The sequence below is a fragment of the Poeciliopsis prolifica genome, unplaced genomic scaffold, assembly GCF_027474105.1.
Source record: "Poeciliopsis prolifica strain line A6 unplaced genomic scaffold, Auburn_PproV2 SCAFFOLD034, whole genome shotgun sequence".
Taxonomy (NCBI): domain Eukaryota; kingdom Metazoa; phylum Chordata; class Actinopteri; order Cyprinodontiformes; family Poeciliidae; genus Poeciliopsis; species Poeciliopsis prolifica.
Genome location: NW_026562409.1, coordinates 3,019,039 through 3,036,709, shown reverse-complemented (window position 1 = coordinate 3,036,709; position 17,671 = coordinate 3,019,039). Strand labels below are relative to the sequence as shown.

The 17,671-nt window shown below is 38.3% G+C and overlaps 3 protein-coding genes across 3 annotated transcripts; all 3 read right to left on the bottom strand.

Moving 5' to 3' along the window:
* Positions 1-132: 132 nt before the first annotated feature.
* Positions 133-5,935, bottom strand: ifi35 (interferon-induced protein 35). Its single transcript, XM_055051819.1, has 10 exons — positions 5,883-5,935; positions 5,548-5,574; positions 5,295-5,366; positions 4,209-4,367; positions 3,413-3,529; positions 3,194-3,338; positions 2,364-2,473; positions 2,110-2,293; positions 1,916-2,022; positions 133-1,722 (listed from the first exon to the last, which is right to left on the bottom strand). Exons 2-10 carry the CDS (start codon positions 5,560-5,562, stop codon positions 1,513-1,515), a joined length of 1,119 nt encoding a protein of 372 aa, XP_054907794.1. The 5' UTR covers positions 5,563-5,574; positions 5,883-5,935; the 3' UTR covers positions 133-1,512.
* A 1,025-nt stretch (positions 5,936-6,960) lies between these two features.
* On the bottom strand, positions 6,961-9,417 carry rpl27 (ribosomal protein L27). The gene is made up of 5 exons (XM_055052104.1): positions 9,362-9,417; positions 8,785-8,867; positions 8,157-8,326; positions 7,130-7,240; positions 6,961-7,042 (listed from the first exon to the last, which is right to left on the bottom strand). Exons 2-5 carry the CDS (start codon positions 8,863-8,865, stop codon positions 6,994-6,996), a joined length of 411 nt encoding a protein of 136 aa, XP_054908079.1. The 5' UTR covers positions 8,866-8,867; positions 9,362-9,417; the 3' UTR covers positions 6,961-6,993.
* Positions 9,418-11,304: 1,887 nt separating this feature from the next.
* Positions 11,305-17,037, bottom strand: rundc1 (RUN domain containing 1). The gene is made up of 5 exons (XM_055052212.1): positions 16,460-17,037; positions 15,114-15,272; positions 12,921-13,119; positions 12,734-12,829; positions 11,305-12,407 (listed from the first exon to the last, which is right to left on the bottom strand). Exons 1-5 carry the CDS (start codon positions 16,838-16,840, stop codon positions 11,539-11,541), a joined length of 1,704 nt encoding a protein of 567 aa, XP_054908187.1. The 5' UTR covers positions 16,841-17,037; the 3' UTR covers positions 11,305-11,538.
* Between the last annotated feature and the right edge of the window lie 634 nt (positions 17,038-17,671).

Below are 17,671 nucleotides of genomic sequence, written 5' to 3'. Positions count from 1 at the left end.
TTGCTTCAGATAAAGAGAAACCAAACTGCGACCGTCGTGGGTAAATCTGGTCAGTACGGAAGGCTCAACAAGGTAAAAATAAATCCAAAATCCAAAAATAAATAAACTGAAGAAAAACACAACCGAACCTGATTTAACCAAGCTGATCCAGACTTTAATATTCTTCTTAAACCTTCTTGTTTACATTTCAGAAATCCATTTCCAAAATCTAAGCGACAGTAAATATTCTGACGAAGCAGAATTACATTAACGCGTATTATTTTGATATAAACTCGTCCATCAATACAGCGTTAATAGATTATTTTAAGTTGATAAATTTGGTTTTGCAGCCTTGGCCAGAGTACATTACATGGACCTTATTAAAGTGATTAAAATATATATTTTCCCAGATAATATGATTTTATCAGATGATACAAAACACAGTAAAATGTCATAATATATTCACTTTTTTCAAAAAAATCAAATAAGGAAAACGGTATTTCCAGTTGTCTGATTTCCCACATGATAATTTGATAGACAAATATCTGCATGTAACAAACGTTATGATTAATCGATTTAAATAATTGGCAATTACCTTAAAAATGTATTAGTCGCGAACTGAAGTATACAGATTAAAAAAAAAATCCAAGTATTGAAAGAATATATTCAAGGCAGTAATTAAACCTCAACTTTACCAAAAAGTATTTACGAAACAAAGCACAGTTTTAGCTTCACCTGGTTGAAATGCTGTAAAAATCCAAACGTAAATCATTTAAAACAAAAACTAATCACCAGATCAGCCCAACTGACATTAAGTGAAGCAGAAAAGGTTGAGATTTTAACGCATCTTTTGCTTCAAATGATCAAACGTTCACAAAAGGACTGCTGCATTATCACTTCTGAGGCAATAAAATATTTAATTTCTTAGTTGAATTGATTATTTTTTATTTTTAAAGCAGTGGTCCAAAGTTTTCTCCCTGACAAATTTAAACTTCTGGGAAGCAAAAATATTAAATTAAAAATGCTAAAGCTACCAGCTCAACAGTCAATTAAAAAATGAAGCCCGTAAACAATTGCTGCCTTATTACAAAGAAAATCGATTGTTTTCCGTTTTGTTTATTTTCACCATTGATTGTGATCAGGGCCGAACGCAAGCATTTCAAGGGCCCCCGAATGGCCCCCGGCACATAGTTTGGACACCTTGTTTTATTGTATTTCTAATATTGTTTTAAAAAAAGCTTGAATGGTTAAATGAAAATGTGTTCATTTCTTCATCCGATTAATCGTGTAAAAATCCAATTGAATAATCAATTAGTCGTCTGTTGCAGCTCTAATATAATATAGATGTTTATAAACTTACAATATTTTTCATCTGGGAATTTAAATTTGATTAACTTTCAGTTTTCCAAACCATGAAGTCCTGCACCGTTCACCATTCCGATTATTCCCAAAACAACAGAGTTCGGCTAAAGGTCCATCAGAAACAGAGTCCAGATGTTTGCCGGCGGTCAGTTCGGTCCGGAGCAGCCGGATCTACTTCTCCTCTCCAGGTTCTGGTGCGGCGCTGCCGAACAGCGCCAGGGTCTGCTGGCCGAGCGGGTTGTACAGGAAGGCTTCGATCTCGCCGCCGCCGTTGCCGTTTTTCTGGAAGTGGATCTCCAGCATGTCCTGCATCGTCTCCCGGTCCATGACGTCCGGGATTCCCGTCAGCAGGACGGTCCGAGGGCACATGGAGGTCCGGGTCTGGGAGACAAGACAACAATTAGAGCGAATACGGAAGAACATCAGCGCCACTGCAGAAGGAACAAAAAGTCTGTGTTCAATTCCGTGAGCAAAGTAATAATTCTGACACTAAAATTAAAATTCTATGAATTTATTTTAATTTTTGTTGGCCTTAATTTTTATTTTCAGGTGTGTTTTCCCAACATTTTCTCACCTCCAAGTTTGTGATCTTTCCGTTTATGAAAGGCGTCACTCTCACTGTGTGCTTTGTTTTGTTGAAATCGATCTTATGGTGTTCCGTTAGTGCCAACTGTTCTGCAACTGATTGAAGAAAGTTCAGAAGAAGAGTCAGTTTAACATTTTCTCTCCAGCTGTGAAGTCAGAAAAGCGGAAAACATCCGTCCTCACTCTTGTCCTTCACGAAGGCGATGACCACCGTCCCCGAGTCCGGCAGGAAGTCGCAGGACTCCACCTCGCCGCCTCCATGTTTGGACTTGGAGAAGTGGATTTCCAGTTTGTTCAGCAGCATCTCCGTGTCCATCTTGGGCAGGTTGGACACCAAAACACGGTGAGGACAGACGTCTGTGTCGATCTGCGGTTGAGGCGGTCAGAGGGTAAAGAACGGGAGCGCTTCGATTCGTCGTCGCGACGGCGGATTTTACCTCCACCAGGCTGGGCATCAGCAGGTGAACCGGCTGGGCCTCCACCGTGATGTGGCACTCTCCTCCCAGATCCACCTTATGGATCCTCTTCTCCAGAATATTAGCCGCCACTAGCAATCACATTTTAACAAAAATCTCTATTTAAGTCAAGTTTTAAAGTGTAACAAACATCCTCTTTCCACTATTTGGACAAAATCTTTCTTAGATGATCAGATTTCAGTCGAGTCCCATCAGAATGAGAGGTTTTAGGGCCTCCTGTCACTTTAAATCCAACTAAGCTGCTGTTGGCCACGCCCCACAACCGAGCATTAACACCCCACATGAAAATGGCTCAAAACAGAAGTGCAACTGTACAACAGTATGTCTCTGAAAAGCAGAAGTGGAGCCTCCTGCACAACAAACAAGAAAGCAACAAGAGGTTTCTGGATGGTAAGTCAACAACAAAACACTTGTCTTTTCCAGCAGCCATTGTACAGCGCAGACAACAGTAAAACCAGCTGACCAAACATAGCAGACCTCTGCTTGGGTTGCTAGGTAACAGAGCAGAACTCTGCTTGGGTTGCTAGGTAACGGAGCAGAACTCTGCTTGGGTTGCTAGGTAACGGGCTGAACTCTGCTTGGGTTGCTAGGTAACCTGCAATGTGACTGAACAACATGGAGGTTTTTGAAACGGCTCATTTCTCCGATTAACTTATGGCCAAAACACAGCTGGGTGTTTCATTTTTCTTTTGAGAACTTTTGTGTCTCTTCTAACCATCTGAGAATTAAACGGAAGTAGAAAAACGTGCAAAACGTGAATTTTAAGCCGCTAACGACGTTCATCTTCTCACCGTCCTCCTCCTCGAACGTGATGAGCGCCGTTCCCTCTTCCATCGGATACCTGATGTGCGGCTTCATCTCGTACTCCTCCTCGGCGTCGGCCTTTCCCGTCTTCCCGGAGAAGACGAAATTCTTCTCTGGCATCTTGGAGAAAACCTGCGATGGAAAGCTGCAACGTGAGCAGATACGTTCAGAACGTCGGGCTGCGGGGGAATCGGAGCGTCGCCTACATCCGCTCGCTCCTTCAGTTGGGCGTTTTGGGAATCTTCCTTCTGGATCTCAGCCTGGAGTCTCTGCAGCTCCTCCATGAGTTCGCAGTCCTCCTGCTGCAGGGCTTCCAACCTGGCCTGATGTCAGACAACAAATATTAGGGTGAAAATTTCACATAAAATCTTGATAAAACATACAAAGTTTGTGAAATTTTCACCCTTTCTTCTTCAGTTCAGGCTCTGATTCACTTCTTATAGAAATATGAACTTCCTCAGGGGAAACACATTTTTCTTTTTTTACAGTCTGCATGAAACTTCTGCTTCATATTTAATATCATTTCAGATCTTTTTGTCATTTTTGTCCATGTTGAAAATAAAAAATAACTTATTGTTACAATTTTAAGCTACTGGAAAGTATAAATAGACTGATATTGATATTTGATAACAACACTGCTTTTATGGCAGAATTTAGAAATAAATAGAAATTTCTGAGATTAATCTAAAAAAATTATTTTTCTCCCACAAATTCTCAACTCTTGTTTTTGTAGAAAACTTCCAGAAAATGTTTGAAACTCAGAAATTTTATGTTTATTATAGAAAGTTTTTTAGAATAATGTCAAACTTTCTACTTCAATTTTCAACTTTAAACTCGAGTTTTGTTTAGAAAATTTCAGAATTTTTTTTGTTTTATCTACATGACAGCTACAAATTACTGTCTGATAAACTGTTTCATTAAGTTTAGTCATTTCCCATAAGCCTTTGCACCTTAATAAAGTTTTTATTTTCCAGGCTGTGATGCAGACAGAAGCACTCCAACCTTTTCAGCTGCGATCTGTTCTTCGAAGGCAATCTGGTCTTTCTTCAGACCGTCCGTCACTTTTTCTGTGCGATCCTTGAACTTTTGGGTCATTTCCTGTCGTTCCTTAATGGAGACCTTTAAATCCTCCTGCTCCTCCAGGAGCGCAGAGTATTTCCTCTAAGGGGAAACAGCAACAACAATCACTTTTTGGTACATCTGAAAGCTGTGAAAAGGTTAAACGTGTTTTAGCTTTAGCATCGAGCAGATCGGATTACCTTCAGGTAAACAATGCAGACAGGCTTCAAATAAACTCAACTTTTATGGCAATAGCTTAAACTACTCTTAATCCATTACAGGTAATACCAAAAAACTCAAAATTTGGGATTAATATCAGAAATTTTCAAGTTTTTTCATGAAGATATCTCATATTAATCTCAAATTTTTACTTTTTACACATCTTTGACATTTTGGGCTAAAAAACATCTTTTCTAGAAAACATTTTTTCAGATTTTTTTCTTGCAAACTTTAGACTTTTTGAGCTCATGATTATTTGGTTAGAATTAAAATGTTCAGCGAATAAACGAGAAAAGCAGTGAAAGGTTGAATCTGGTTGAAAGGGAAACGGAAAGTGTTTGATTATATGACAAACAAAAAATTTCTGAGATTAAATCAGAAGTTATTTGGTGGAAATGATCTTTCTGTCTACAATGGTGCTCATGCGCCTTTGTGTTAAAATTAGACTGAATATTCAAACCGTTGCGAGACTGACTGCTACTGGAAGTCAGTAGAAACTTGAGCAAAGACTTACTGCAACATTTTATTCCACTTTGGGATAAAACCAGTAATCGTTTTCAGCTAAATTTAATTGAGAAGGAGAAAGGCAATACATTGAACTAAAGATGTGTTGATTTTAGTTACATAAAGTCAGGAAACTCTTAAAACTGGAAATTAAAGCCGTAACAACCGAGGCTGGAAGAAAATAGAAAACAATCAAATCAAGAGATATTAAATACGTCAGTGTGAGTCTGTGCTGGAAAAGATGGCTTTATCTGACATATTTTCACTAATCTTAGAGTAAATGTGTGTTGTAGTTGTATTTTGCACCTGGTAATCTTTGATTAGAGCCTGGATTCCCTCCAGTGTTTCTTCATCTTTCTCAGTCACCAGGGAGAAATCCTGACACAAGAGCAAACAGACAGTCAGAATCTGAACACAAACAGGAGATAAATGCTTCGTTTTAAATTAAAATGTTCAGCGAATAAACGAGGAAAGCAGTGAAAGGTTGAATCTGGCTGAAAGGGAAACGGAAAGTGTTTGACTATATGACAAACAATGACGTAAAGAGGCTTAATCTCACCTCGTCTGATGACATGGTGAAAGGAACCTGAAATAATTCAGATTACATGTTTAACAGATTAAAACAGTTGAAAACCGTCATTCAGAGTAAGATCAATACATAAAGAGGGTTTATAAAAACGTTTCCATGCTGTAAACAAAGAAAGGCGCAGTCAGTCAGTCAGCCAGTCTGGTGAACTTTGGAGCCAATCTGGAGGCCTAATTTCAGATTAACAGTGAATCTTGGATTTACAGTGAATCTCAGACTAACCACTTAACTTTAAATCAAATCACAAAACGACTGAATAAAAGTAAATTAATGTATTTATGAGAAACAACAGCTCGGGTTTAACCTACCTCGCACCGACGATCTGCTCGAAACTGATTCTATCTTTCACTTTCTGTTCTCATCAACAGCAAGCAGGAACCGTTCATCTCCAGCAGGGGGCGCACCGCCGGCTGCAGGATGATGCGTTCAGGGCTGTAGAAAATCCGACACTTTACCAGCAGGAACCGCTGCCTTCACACTGAATCACAGGAGGCAAACTAAAGATGAGCCTCTGCTGCACCTGAACAGAATAATTAGGTCATTAAGGCTCTAGAGGATTTATCTACACCAGGAAGGGGCAATTAATCCTCTTCATTCAGTGTTTTGCACCCGAGGCTCATCTAAAAACTGCAGGACCTTGAGGACTGGAGTTTGACGCCTGCTCTACATCTACAGGCGCGTTTCAGTACAAATATGAAAAAAATATTTAATAATTTATATTTTAAAAAATCAGTTAATCACACTTTATAAAATAAATCCTGTAAATCTTCGTGATCAACCTCAGGTTCAGAAAATTCTCAGAAAATTTGATTACATGAAAAAATGTTTTTTTTATTTTTAACCACCAGGGAAATCTACTATGGAAAGTTCAGTGGAAGAAAAAAAACATACCTGCAACAATTTTCAAAGCAGAATGGGCTTCCTGAATATATTTCATTATTTAAACCTGATTTCATTTTCCTGCCTAAATCACTAGAATAATTAGCAACAAAAAAATAAAATCGCTAAAGCTAACTGCAGTATTGACCTTCATTGACTCAATAAAAATAACAGTACATAAAAAATTTAACTGATCTTAAAAACTAATTTCAGCTTTTGTAATAGGAAGTATTATTTATTTAATTTTACTGTTTTATATCTTGTATTTTCTTTGCTTATAGAAAGTTATGAACTTAAATATTCAATAAAGATAATAAAGGGAAATATTCAGTTATGAAGCACATTATATGGTCACAGTTTTAAGCTGGTCCACAATTCTGCATTAATGTGTTTTATTGCTTTAATGTGATATTTTAAAGCTTTAAACTCACTAAAATTGTTTTTGTGACTCATTTCAGAAAATAAAACCCAGAATTTCCAATTCAACCAAAAAAGCCAGAGTCCAAATGATTTCCATTTATAAACATTTATTTTGTGAAATTAGAATCGCAGCTTCTGGAAGAACCACTTGTTCTTGCCCGTCTTGTACCTGGAAAAAGAAAGAAAAGACAAATTTAGCAAGAAACCAACATATTAATGTTTAACACTAACAACTGACTGGCGAAAGTGTCCTGACCTCTCCTCAAACTTGACCTTGGCCTCCCGCCTGGCTTTGCGTTTGAGAGCAGGATCCCTGAAGACGTCCTTGTTGACGACGGTTTTGTCCAGAGGAATATCCACCGAGTATCTGAGGGCGACGAGGAAACAGTTCAACTACAGCAGAGACGTTCGAACAACGAAACATTTTCTGTTCACCTCTTCCGCAAAGAAACGGAAAAATACATCAGAATAAAAAAAATAAAAAATGTGAAATGACCAGATACTTTTTCGCAAGGAGAACAGCTGCAACTAATGATTACATTAGTAATCAATTGGTAATGCTGACAATTATTTGATTATTCTGACAGCTAGTCGATTATTCTGGTGATTAATCTGTAATTCTAATGATTAATTCTGACAATCAGATTTTTTAAAAATGACATTTTGCAGATTTTTACATCTAACTGCTGAAAACCTTGTTTTTTTAATATTATAAATGCATTGAAGGAGCAAAACCAAACATTTCAATTCCCATATTAAATAAAACAAACATTTTATCACCTAAATCACAATAAAAACATTCCTTTAGTAAACGTGAAGCTAAAACTCCATATTTACACATAAAAACATGTTAGTCTAAAATGCAGCATGTATGTTTTATTTTTTGAACAGTGGCCTTTTTTTTAAGGTCTGTATACTCTTGTTAAAGATTAACTGATTACTAAATTATTTGACAGTCATTTCAATAATCAATTAATCACAATTAATTGTTTCAACCCTAAAAAGGAGGAAAGCAAATCAGAATCATGAGCTGATTTGCTCTTTGGGTGGAAAGTTTGGTGGAACAATGAACCAGACAAGAGTCCAATTGGAGATGCACCAATCAGGTAGCAGTTCTGATTTCAACAGACAAGGAAGGAGTTAAAAATTACCCCAAAGTACATTGTAAAAACTTATGTCTTTTATTTTTATATGAAAGACAAATGAACAGGACTGTCGACAGTGTAAAGTCGTGGTTAAGATGCATTCAATGAACTGGAGAAAGGAAGAGTTGAGTTTCTGACCTGGTGGGCATGAGGTGGTTGTAGTTGAAAACTTTGACAAAAGCCTTGATCTTGGATCTTTTGGCGATCTTCTTCTTGCCCATGACGGTGGTCACCTTACGGGGGTAGCGGTCGATGCCGGCGACCAGAGCGTGGCTGTAGGGACGGTCGGTGGTGCCGTCGTCAATATTCTGCCAAGAGAATAACAAACCACTTACTGTCAAATAAACATCTGGCTTACCTCGTAAAGCACCTGGTAAAACAAAAAATAAGGATAGCGGAGAACATTAACCCTCCAAACTGTCATTAGTGTTAAAAGATCAATTTCACACTACAATATTCTTCTAAAAGTCAGTTTGGTTTAATTTTTAAAATGTTTATAAAATGTATCAAATCAGCAGCTCAAACAATCTGAACCAGACAGACTATTACTGATATTGAGAATAAATTAGTCTTTTTTATGTAATTGTTGATTTACTTGCTGTTGATTCATTCATATCCACACAATACACTTTTTAACTAGACTAGCATTTCAGCCAAATTTTTAGACTCTTCTTAATCTTGTAAAGATGAGAACTATGAACCCAGTCTCTGCATTTTGTATAAATATGATTTTATTAAACTGCAGGAGTTTCAGTCCGGTTTGTACCTTGACGATGACAGCTTTGCGCCCGGCGTAGCGTCCTGCCAGGACCATCACCACCTTCCCTGGCTTCATAAACTTGCCCATTCCTGTCATAAAGCAGTAAATCTGTTAAAATCGAGGCAAACTCAGAATAATCGGATTTTATTATCGCCTTGCTGCTGCTCCCGGACAGCCAGGCTAGTTAGCATTTAGCTAACTGCAAGCTATCAAACAAGCGTGTTTATGTACGTAATATTCACTCTGTTAATCACTTTGGATGTTTCTAAAGTTAGGTGAGTTGCTTGACAAAGAACACATCCACATAAAATCAGAATACGTTAAAATAATTATACATTACGGCACTAAAACTAAGGTGCAGCTTTAGCCCTAAGAAGGCTGCCATGTTGGAAAGTGCGCTGGGGAAGAGATACCACCGCAGCAAAACAGCTAATTTTAATCTTTAATCAAACATAAACTCACTAAATATCAGGTCGACTTTTACACTATGGAGTGTAATCTGTGATATACGGTGATAAAGAGAACAAATTAACCCAGATTAAACCCGATGGATGTGGATTATTTTGAGGGAAAATTCACTCACTGATGCTTCTCTACGGCCGCCGCTAACAGGAAAAGGAAGTCCAGAGGGCAAACGCGAAGTACGTCACTTCCTGAATCATTTTAATTTGGAAATATTTGGATTATCTTTTTAGGAAAAAAAATATATATGCATATATTTCTAAACATCTAAATGTAAAATGTAAATAAAATTTTTACATTTCAAATATAAATGTTTAAAATTGTAACATTTTAAAGTACAGACTTTAAATAAGTACGGACCTATTACGGATTTAGGAGAAACTTCCCACCCTTCTTTATTTTACAGTTGATTTAATAATATTGAACATATTATATGTTTACTTAATATTTTGTATTTCCCAACAACATGGAAATAGCCAAAATTTTAAAAATAAAATGTATCAATGTTGCATTGCAAAGTGAAACACGTGAGTGAAATATAATATTTGAAGATTGGGATACTTTATTAAGTACACATTGAAATACAATGCATAGATAGGTAGAAAGATGGATAGATGAGGAAATGTGACGCCCCCTGGAGGTTGCAGAGGAACGAAACAAAGATTTAAAAAATAAGCTTCTTTTTACTTGGTTTATTATTATTTTACAACTGCAGGTTTACATTAAATATAATAAAACCAAAAATAACAATTCATATGTTCCCATACACCATCTTAAATTAAATAAATATAGCAATAGTTGTTTTCAATGATGCTCCCAGGTTGAACTGCTAGTTCCAGAACAGCAGACACTTTTAAGTGTTTAAAGCAATTTATCTAATAAATAAACATCTAAACATAAACAAAAACAAAAAGTGTGCAGTAAATATACCCAAAACACAACTGAAGTTTGGAAAAGTGCTCTACAACTGAATGTTTGAGTCAAACACATGAACAAAATAAACAACAAAAATACAAACGTCAGTTTAGTAGCATCTACGGTTCATACATTCAGGTTTTTACGGACATAATTTTCTGTTCATTGACACTAAAATAAAATCCGAAATAAAAATGGTCATTAGCAGCAGCTCAGTCAAGGAAAAAACAGTCAGAACAGAAACACAGGAACACAATCAGTGGTTCATTTGACCAAAAAGCTGCACGATCACAGCAACGCCACCCACACACACACAGAGCTTTTATTTTGGTGATTTTTGCTACACAGAGGCTTCCTGTTTGCGTAACATCATTATTAAACAAGAACTAGAGTTTATCAAAAATGTTTCTGCTCTTCTTCCTTCACTAACACCATCTACATACACTGCAAAAACACAAAAAATGTTTTTGGAGTGCATGTCTCCTCAGGATATTTGCTGCATAGGTTAGAGCGCCATCAGGTCCAGCAGAGGAAGAAGCTGCTGAGCAAAGGTCACAAAGACGTTGGCGTTAGGCTGAAGGCTAAAGGTGAGGTCATCGCAGGTGACGCTACACTGCAAAAACACAAAATCTTAGGTATTTTTGTCTATTTTCTTAGTACACTTAAAAGAAGATAAAATTAACTCACAAGCAACTTTTCAGCAAGATATAGGAGCTTTTTTTCAGTAAATAGTGATTGAATATTGATAAAAGATACACATTTCCATGGCAACAAGATATTCCTCCCCATGTTAAAAGTGAAGCAATGATTTTTATCGACATGGAGTAATTACTGACTTAAAACAAGCTGGTATTTCATGCTGAAATGTTACTTGTGAGTTGGTTTTGTCTTATTTTGAACATAATGAGACATTTGAAACAGCAACCAAACAAAAATACTTGATGACAGACACTTTGTGTTTTTGCAGCGTAAGGCATGTTTAGAGGAGAAGCAGGCTGACACATTTATGCACATGTAAACAACCTTTAACAGGATGGAGTACACTGCAAAAATACTTAGTACACTTGAAATAAGACAAAACTAACTTTTCAGCAAGATATAGAAATTTCTTGAATAGTGATAAAAAGTACTAGTTGCCTTGACAAAGTACTAGTTGCCTTGACAAGACATTTTTCCCTAAGTCATAACTGAGATAATCTGCCAGCGAGTTATTTATGTCAATACTGATAAGTACTGACTTAAAACAAGTTGGAATTTCTTGCTGAATTGTTAGTTGTAATTTAGTTTTGTCTTATTTTAAACATAATGAGACATGTGGAACAGAAACCAAACTCTTGGTCAGACTTTGTGTTTTTGCAGTGAACGGCGGCGCAGAGCGCCTCGTCAGAAGGCGTCCTTGATGTTCTTGAGTTGCCGCACGGCCAGGTCCACCGGCAGGTTGAAGCGCAGGTGGCTGATGCGGCCCAGGATGCGCAGGGCGCCCTCGAAGCCCGTCTGGGCCATGTAGCTCCAGCTCTGGTAGTGCGGCAAGATCAGAGTGGACGACTTGCAAAGCAGGTTGATCCAGGAAACCAGACGCTGCTCATTCAGCGCCATGCACACCAGCGCTTTGAGCTCCGAGTCTGGCCCGCGCTTGTAGCGGCCGTGCTCCTTCAGCACCGAGTGGACGGCCCACAGCAGCGAGTGTTTGGGCGTCACCGTCCCCGGGCCGCCGTCTACCTTCAGGCTGAAGGACTGTGACAGCTTTCGGGCCGGCGATTCCACGAACGCCTTCCCGTTTTTGGACTCGTAGTACTTGACGAAGAGTTCCCAGGGGTGCATGGCGAGCGGAGCAGGGCGGTAGGGCAGCAGGCAGGAGATGGGCGCCAGCACCAGGCTCATGGTCTGCGAGGGGCAGAACAGGCCGTGGGCCAGCAGGTCCTTCAGCGCCACCGCCAGCTCCTTCCTCACCGCCGTCGTCAGCTCGTCCCGGGCCCCCAGCGCCGCCGCCGCCCCGCCGCTGTAGCTCACCACGTGCTCCACGGAGGGATGGCGCCGCGAGCCCAGGACCCGGACCTTTTCCACGGCCGCCTCCAGGCGCTGCAGCAGGGGGCCGTAGTCCCGGCCAGGACAGTCCTGGGGCCAAAAGTTCTGGGGGACGTGGCCGGCCGAGCAGCCGAACTGACTGGCAGCGAAGATCTGCAGCACGGCCAGAGCCTTCTGGATGAGCTGCAGGCCCGTGGCCCGCATCCGCTCAGCCTGGACCGGGTCCACTGTGGGGGGCAGAAATACAGGGAGAGGCAGCTTAATGAAACCAGCAGAGAACTGGGACTCTGCAAATATATATATATATATATATATATATATATATATATTATATATATATAATTTATTATTAGTGGCTAGTTAGCGTAGTCCCAGGAGAAAAACAAAACAAATAATTACATGGAATATCCTGGATTGAAACGTCCTGCCCAACAAAATGTAAGACCTGTGATTAACCTATTTAAGTAAAATTTTATTCTTTTTTTGTGAATTAAATACATTTTAAGATCCTCTAAGGATGGACGAACTCTCTGATTATCTGTAATTAGCTGACCTTTCTTCTTCATCCCTGCAGCTCTGCCATTGGCTCCTCCTGCTTCCGGCTGCTGACTCCGCCCCCCATCTGACAGAAGAGGGTTCCCCACCTCATCTTTAAATAAGAAAAGGCAAAATTATGATTAAAAAAAGAGACAATCTAACATGAATAAAACCCAGAATGAACACGTGTGTGTCCTGCGTACCCTGTATGAAGTTAATGAACATCTCCAGGTCCCTGATCTGGGTCTTCAGCTGCTCCACCAGCTGCTCCTTCACTCGGGCCGGGTTCACGATTTGAGCGATGGCGGCGTCCACCCGCTGTCTCAGCTCCTCCGGGGACAAGTTCCCGATGTCCTCATTCAGATTCACGTCCAGCTTCTTTATCAACTCGTCGATGATGACCTGGAAACAGAAACAGGCTGAAGGTAAAACACAGCATGAAAATCACTCTGGGGGAATTTCCATCAAGGTTTGGTCAGAAAACCAAAGAAACTAAAACCAGGGCGTTACATCAATTCTAATATTATTTTTGGCTTTTTAAAGATCTAATTTTTGAAACATCTGGATTTCAGCTTCCATAGTTCGGACACACAGCCAAGGCAGCCATCTTGTTTGACAGCTTCTAGTTATATGAACTTTGAGTTCAGGTTAATATGAGGACGAGGTGAGCAGAGTAAAAAACTACATGCAGGTGAGAGTAATACTACTGCAACATATTTTTACTCAAGTAAGAGTAAAACGTATTTGGGAAAAAATCTCATTAAGTCCTGAGTAACTGATCAAATTATTTAGAAATGGCATCATCAGTCAGATCACAATATGAAACTAAGTGGAAATTTTTGTATTTTAGGGACCAAAATGACAATAATTCATAAAAAAAAAATTCAAATCAGTTTGTTATAAAAATTATGAGACTTCAACAAAAACTGCAGGTGTGTCTCTGTCTGGTGAATTTTTGGTTAAAACATGTTTGTTTTTTTATTCACTGGGTAGAAAATCCAGAAATTTAGAGTAGCATTATTTTATAATGAAATGACTCAACTAAAAGTAAACAGTACAGTATAGTAAAAATGTTTACATTTTTGTAAAATAGTCCTATTAAACCATTTTGGTAATGACAGACATGTAATTAACATTTAATATCAAACTGAAAACACAAAACTAATAAAACTGGAAGTAGAGACCGTTGCTGTGTTTTTCTTTCTGCCTGATAATTATCAATAAAAGCCATTAGCATCATAAAATAATCTATTTTGGGAGAAAAAGAAAAAAAAACTGGAAACTGAAGGAATTTTGAGAAATTTACTGTCCTTTCACAACAGATTAATAATTTTTAAACTAATTTAGGAGCTGGGATCACTGTTCCAATCAAACAAACAATGGTAAAGAAACCTCACCCAGTTCCCGTCATCTCAACATTTCCTGATCTAAAACAATTCCTGGTCGATTCTCACCAAACTAATCAGAGAATTCCAGAAGCTGTTTATTCGTGACTTCCTTGAATGTGACACTGAGGTATGTAAACACGGAAAGTGGCGTTGCTTCTGGGAAAGCCAAACAAAAACCTCGTATTTGTCTAAATATAACTTCAACTCTGCACAAGATTTCTTATTGGTCGCAGAGCATATCTGTGATAAAAGTAATCAATTAATGAGTTAATCTAAAGTTGATTGATCTTATTGACTAAAGCGGCCATTTTCTCTTTCCGTAACAAAAAAGCGCTAAATGTTTCAGAACATACAAAATAAAAAAACACATCTAATTTTAACATTATTTTGTATTAAATACTGACTGAATAAATAGAAAATGTGTGTTTTTCTCATGTTAATTTTTGGGATATTCATAAAATATAAAAACAAGGACCAACTGGGTTGTTAAATAAAGAATCAAATATGTGAGAATTACCTTCACTGTAGAAAAAAAGTTCAAAAAACAAAAATTTATGAGAAAAAATAAATTTTGAGATCAATCTCAAACATTTTGTACAAAAAGTTGAAAATGTGCAAGAAAATACTCAGAAATTTTGTAGAAAAAAATGTAGAAATTTCTAACAGCTGAAAGTCAGAAATGCCCAAATTTTTGCTAAGTTGGACAGTTTCTCTTTGCCACCATTTTTGTGTCTGTATCAAAGGCTCCTGACCAGCAGCGCCCTCTGCTGGATGGCAGCCAAACTACAACACTAAAGAAGATCTAAGTGGATGTTATTAGTTGAAGATTAGTAGATCATTTTAATCTAATAAACCACGAATAAAAATTTGTTGATTGGTTAATTAATTGTTTGCATCTCTAATCTGAATGTTTTAGATGTTGGACTTAATACGCCTGATGTTTAAAAGTGGAAGTACAACCTGTGGATTTTATGATGTGAGACGTGACGCATGTTTGCATTTCCACACCTTCTGCCTCTCCATGACAACGGACTGCGGCAGCGAGTCGTAGCTGCCCTCCTGATAGGCGAAGCGCTCCAGATCGTCCAGCTGCGTCTTCAGCTGGATGATGAGATCTTTTTGTTTTTCCCTCTGCGCCTCCAGTCGCTCCCGCTTCTCCCTCTCGCTCTGACAGGACAAACACACACCTATTATAAATCAGCCACACACACGCCTCTCAGAAGCTGCTTTTGGCGCAATGTTTACGCAAGATTTACTCACCAGATCTTCCTGCAAATGAAGCATGTGACAAAAGAAACAAAAGAGGCTTTTAAATGAAACACAACAAGCTGAAAATCCCCATCAGTGGGAAAAGCAGTGGAACAAAGCAGCTGTTTTTAAAGCAGACAGTGATCTGCTGCTGAAGGAGGTTTCAACGAGGCAACATTTCCACCAGAGATCTGGAAACACGATGGTAATTATGCATCTGTATTAGCAGAAAAAAACACTTGCAACCAAAATTAAAGCTTGCATTAAGGATAGATGCACCGATCAATCTGACTTTGACAGATTCCCAAATACTAAAATGAGCAGCACCGGCAAATTTGTGGCATAAGCCTTTGTGTCTAAAAACATGACTTTATGCTTTACGTTTCCTACCAAACAAAACATTGCACCCTAGTGTGAGCTTTGAAAGCAAAAATGGTTTAAGTTCTTAGCTTTTCCCAGAAAAACAGATTTTTTTGTCTGAACTTAGTTGTGTGCAAGATATAAAACACAAACAAAGATTATATTTGGGCTTAATAAAAACAGAAACACCTGGTGTAGTATCAATTTATTTGGTTTTTCTGACAAGGTTATGACTTTTAAAAGTCAGAAATGTCCTTTTTTTGAAAACAAAGATGAACATTTCTGATATTAACTTCAATTTTTTTATTTTCAAATGTATTCCAGTTTATTCCTAGAAGACTTCTGAGATTAATCTAAATATGTCATTGTTTTTATAGCTTTTTTTTTTAATTTTAAACTAAAAAATATTCTTATTTTTTGTCAAGAAGATTTATGACGTTGATTTTTTTTCTAGCAATTTCTTTGACTTGTCAAATTTTGAAATTTCGAAGTATTTTTTTTTTTAATTCTGAGATTAATTTCAACATTTCAGATTCCCCTCCACTCCCTTTTTGTTCAAATTTTCATTTAGAGATAGACAGTTAATTTATTTTTGTTTTAACACCGATTATATATTAAATGCTTCCTTTTCTGTTAAATATATTCTTTGAGTGTTTACCTTCCCCCTGACAAGCCTAACCACTCCAGAAACAATACTCTTATGTTATTAAATGTGCTTCTGAAGTAGAATTAAACGGAAGTCTCACCGAGTTCTCCAGCTGCTTGGCGTCCTGGGCTCGGCAGCCCACGACGTGCGGGCAGCCGCGGAAGGCGAACTCCTCCAGCTCGGCCAGCATCCTCTCCTTCTCCTCGCTCTGAGCGTGAACTATCTGCTTCAGTCGGAACTGAACCTGTGCGAAGTGCGACGTTAGCGCTAAAAGAGACGAATTCAACAAGTCCTGCTCCTCTTCCAGCTTCATCAGCCGGGCGGCCATCTCCTCATCGGTGGCCGACGACGAGCCTCTCTGCCTCGGCCGGCCGCCGCTCTCCTCCTCGGGGCTGGCCACGGCGCCTACCGGTGCCCATCGCTCCCCGGCGCTGGCGAACACAGTCTCGCTATCCGAAGCGGATAGCTCCTCCGTGGACATTCTGGCGACTTCAGAGTTTCCCTCACCCACAGTCGGTTTGTCGACAACGTGTTTCCGGTGGTTATTTTATAAAAACTGCGCAAAAATGAAGAGGATCATCGCCAGAGAAACAGGTGCATCGCCATCTTGGAAAAGATGATTCATACGTAAACAGAGAAAAACCAAAGTTAGCTTCAACAATGACCCACCGGAAGTGGAGAGGATTAACTTTCACAATAAAGGCATTATACAAAAACGGGCAAAGTCAGCATTTTCTTTTTAAAGTTTGCGTGATAAACTATACATTTTTTTAAATCAAATAACAGTAAGCGTATATTTTTTGATATAACACGCACAATACAAGTTACTCTTTGGACCGTCCACAATAATGCCTCATAATTTTGACTAAAATGCTTAAGAACAAACAGATATTTTAAAATGAATCTCTAATAAAAACGGTGAAAAACTTATCGCATTGAATTTACACAACAGAATGACATTGAAAGAACTAGCCCTTTTTTAGGGATCTCGTGTTTTATATTATATTTCAGATATATAAGTTTACAGGTTGTCTTTTTTTGTTTGTTTGTTTTCAAAAAGTTCCAGTTTTATTAAGCTAGAGGGGAAATTTCTCTTTCGACTTTAAAATTTGCAGAAACTCCGGTCTAATATAAGCAATGGTATGTATCATCATCATCTGGGCTTTCCCAAGACACATTAGTCTATTTAAACTTATATCATCCTGAGATTTTTTTACATAAAATAAAATAAAATTAAGAGTATGTCTCCAAATAAAAAGATCCTTCAGATTTTACATATAATATTTATCCAATGACAGTAAAATGCCATAAC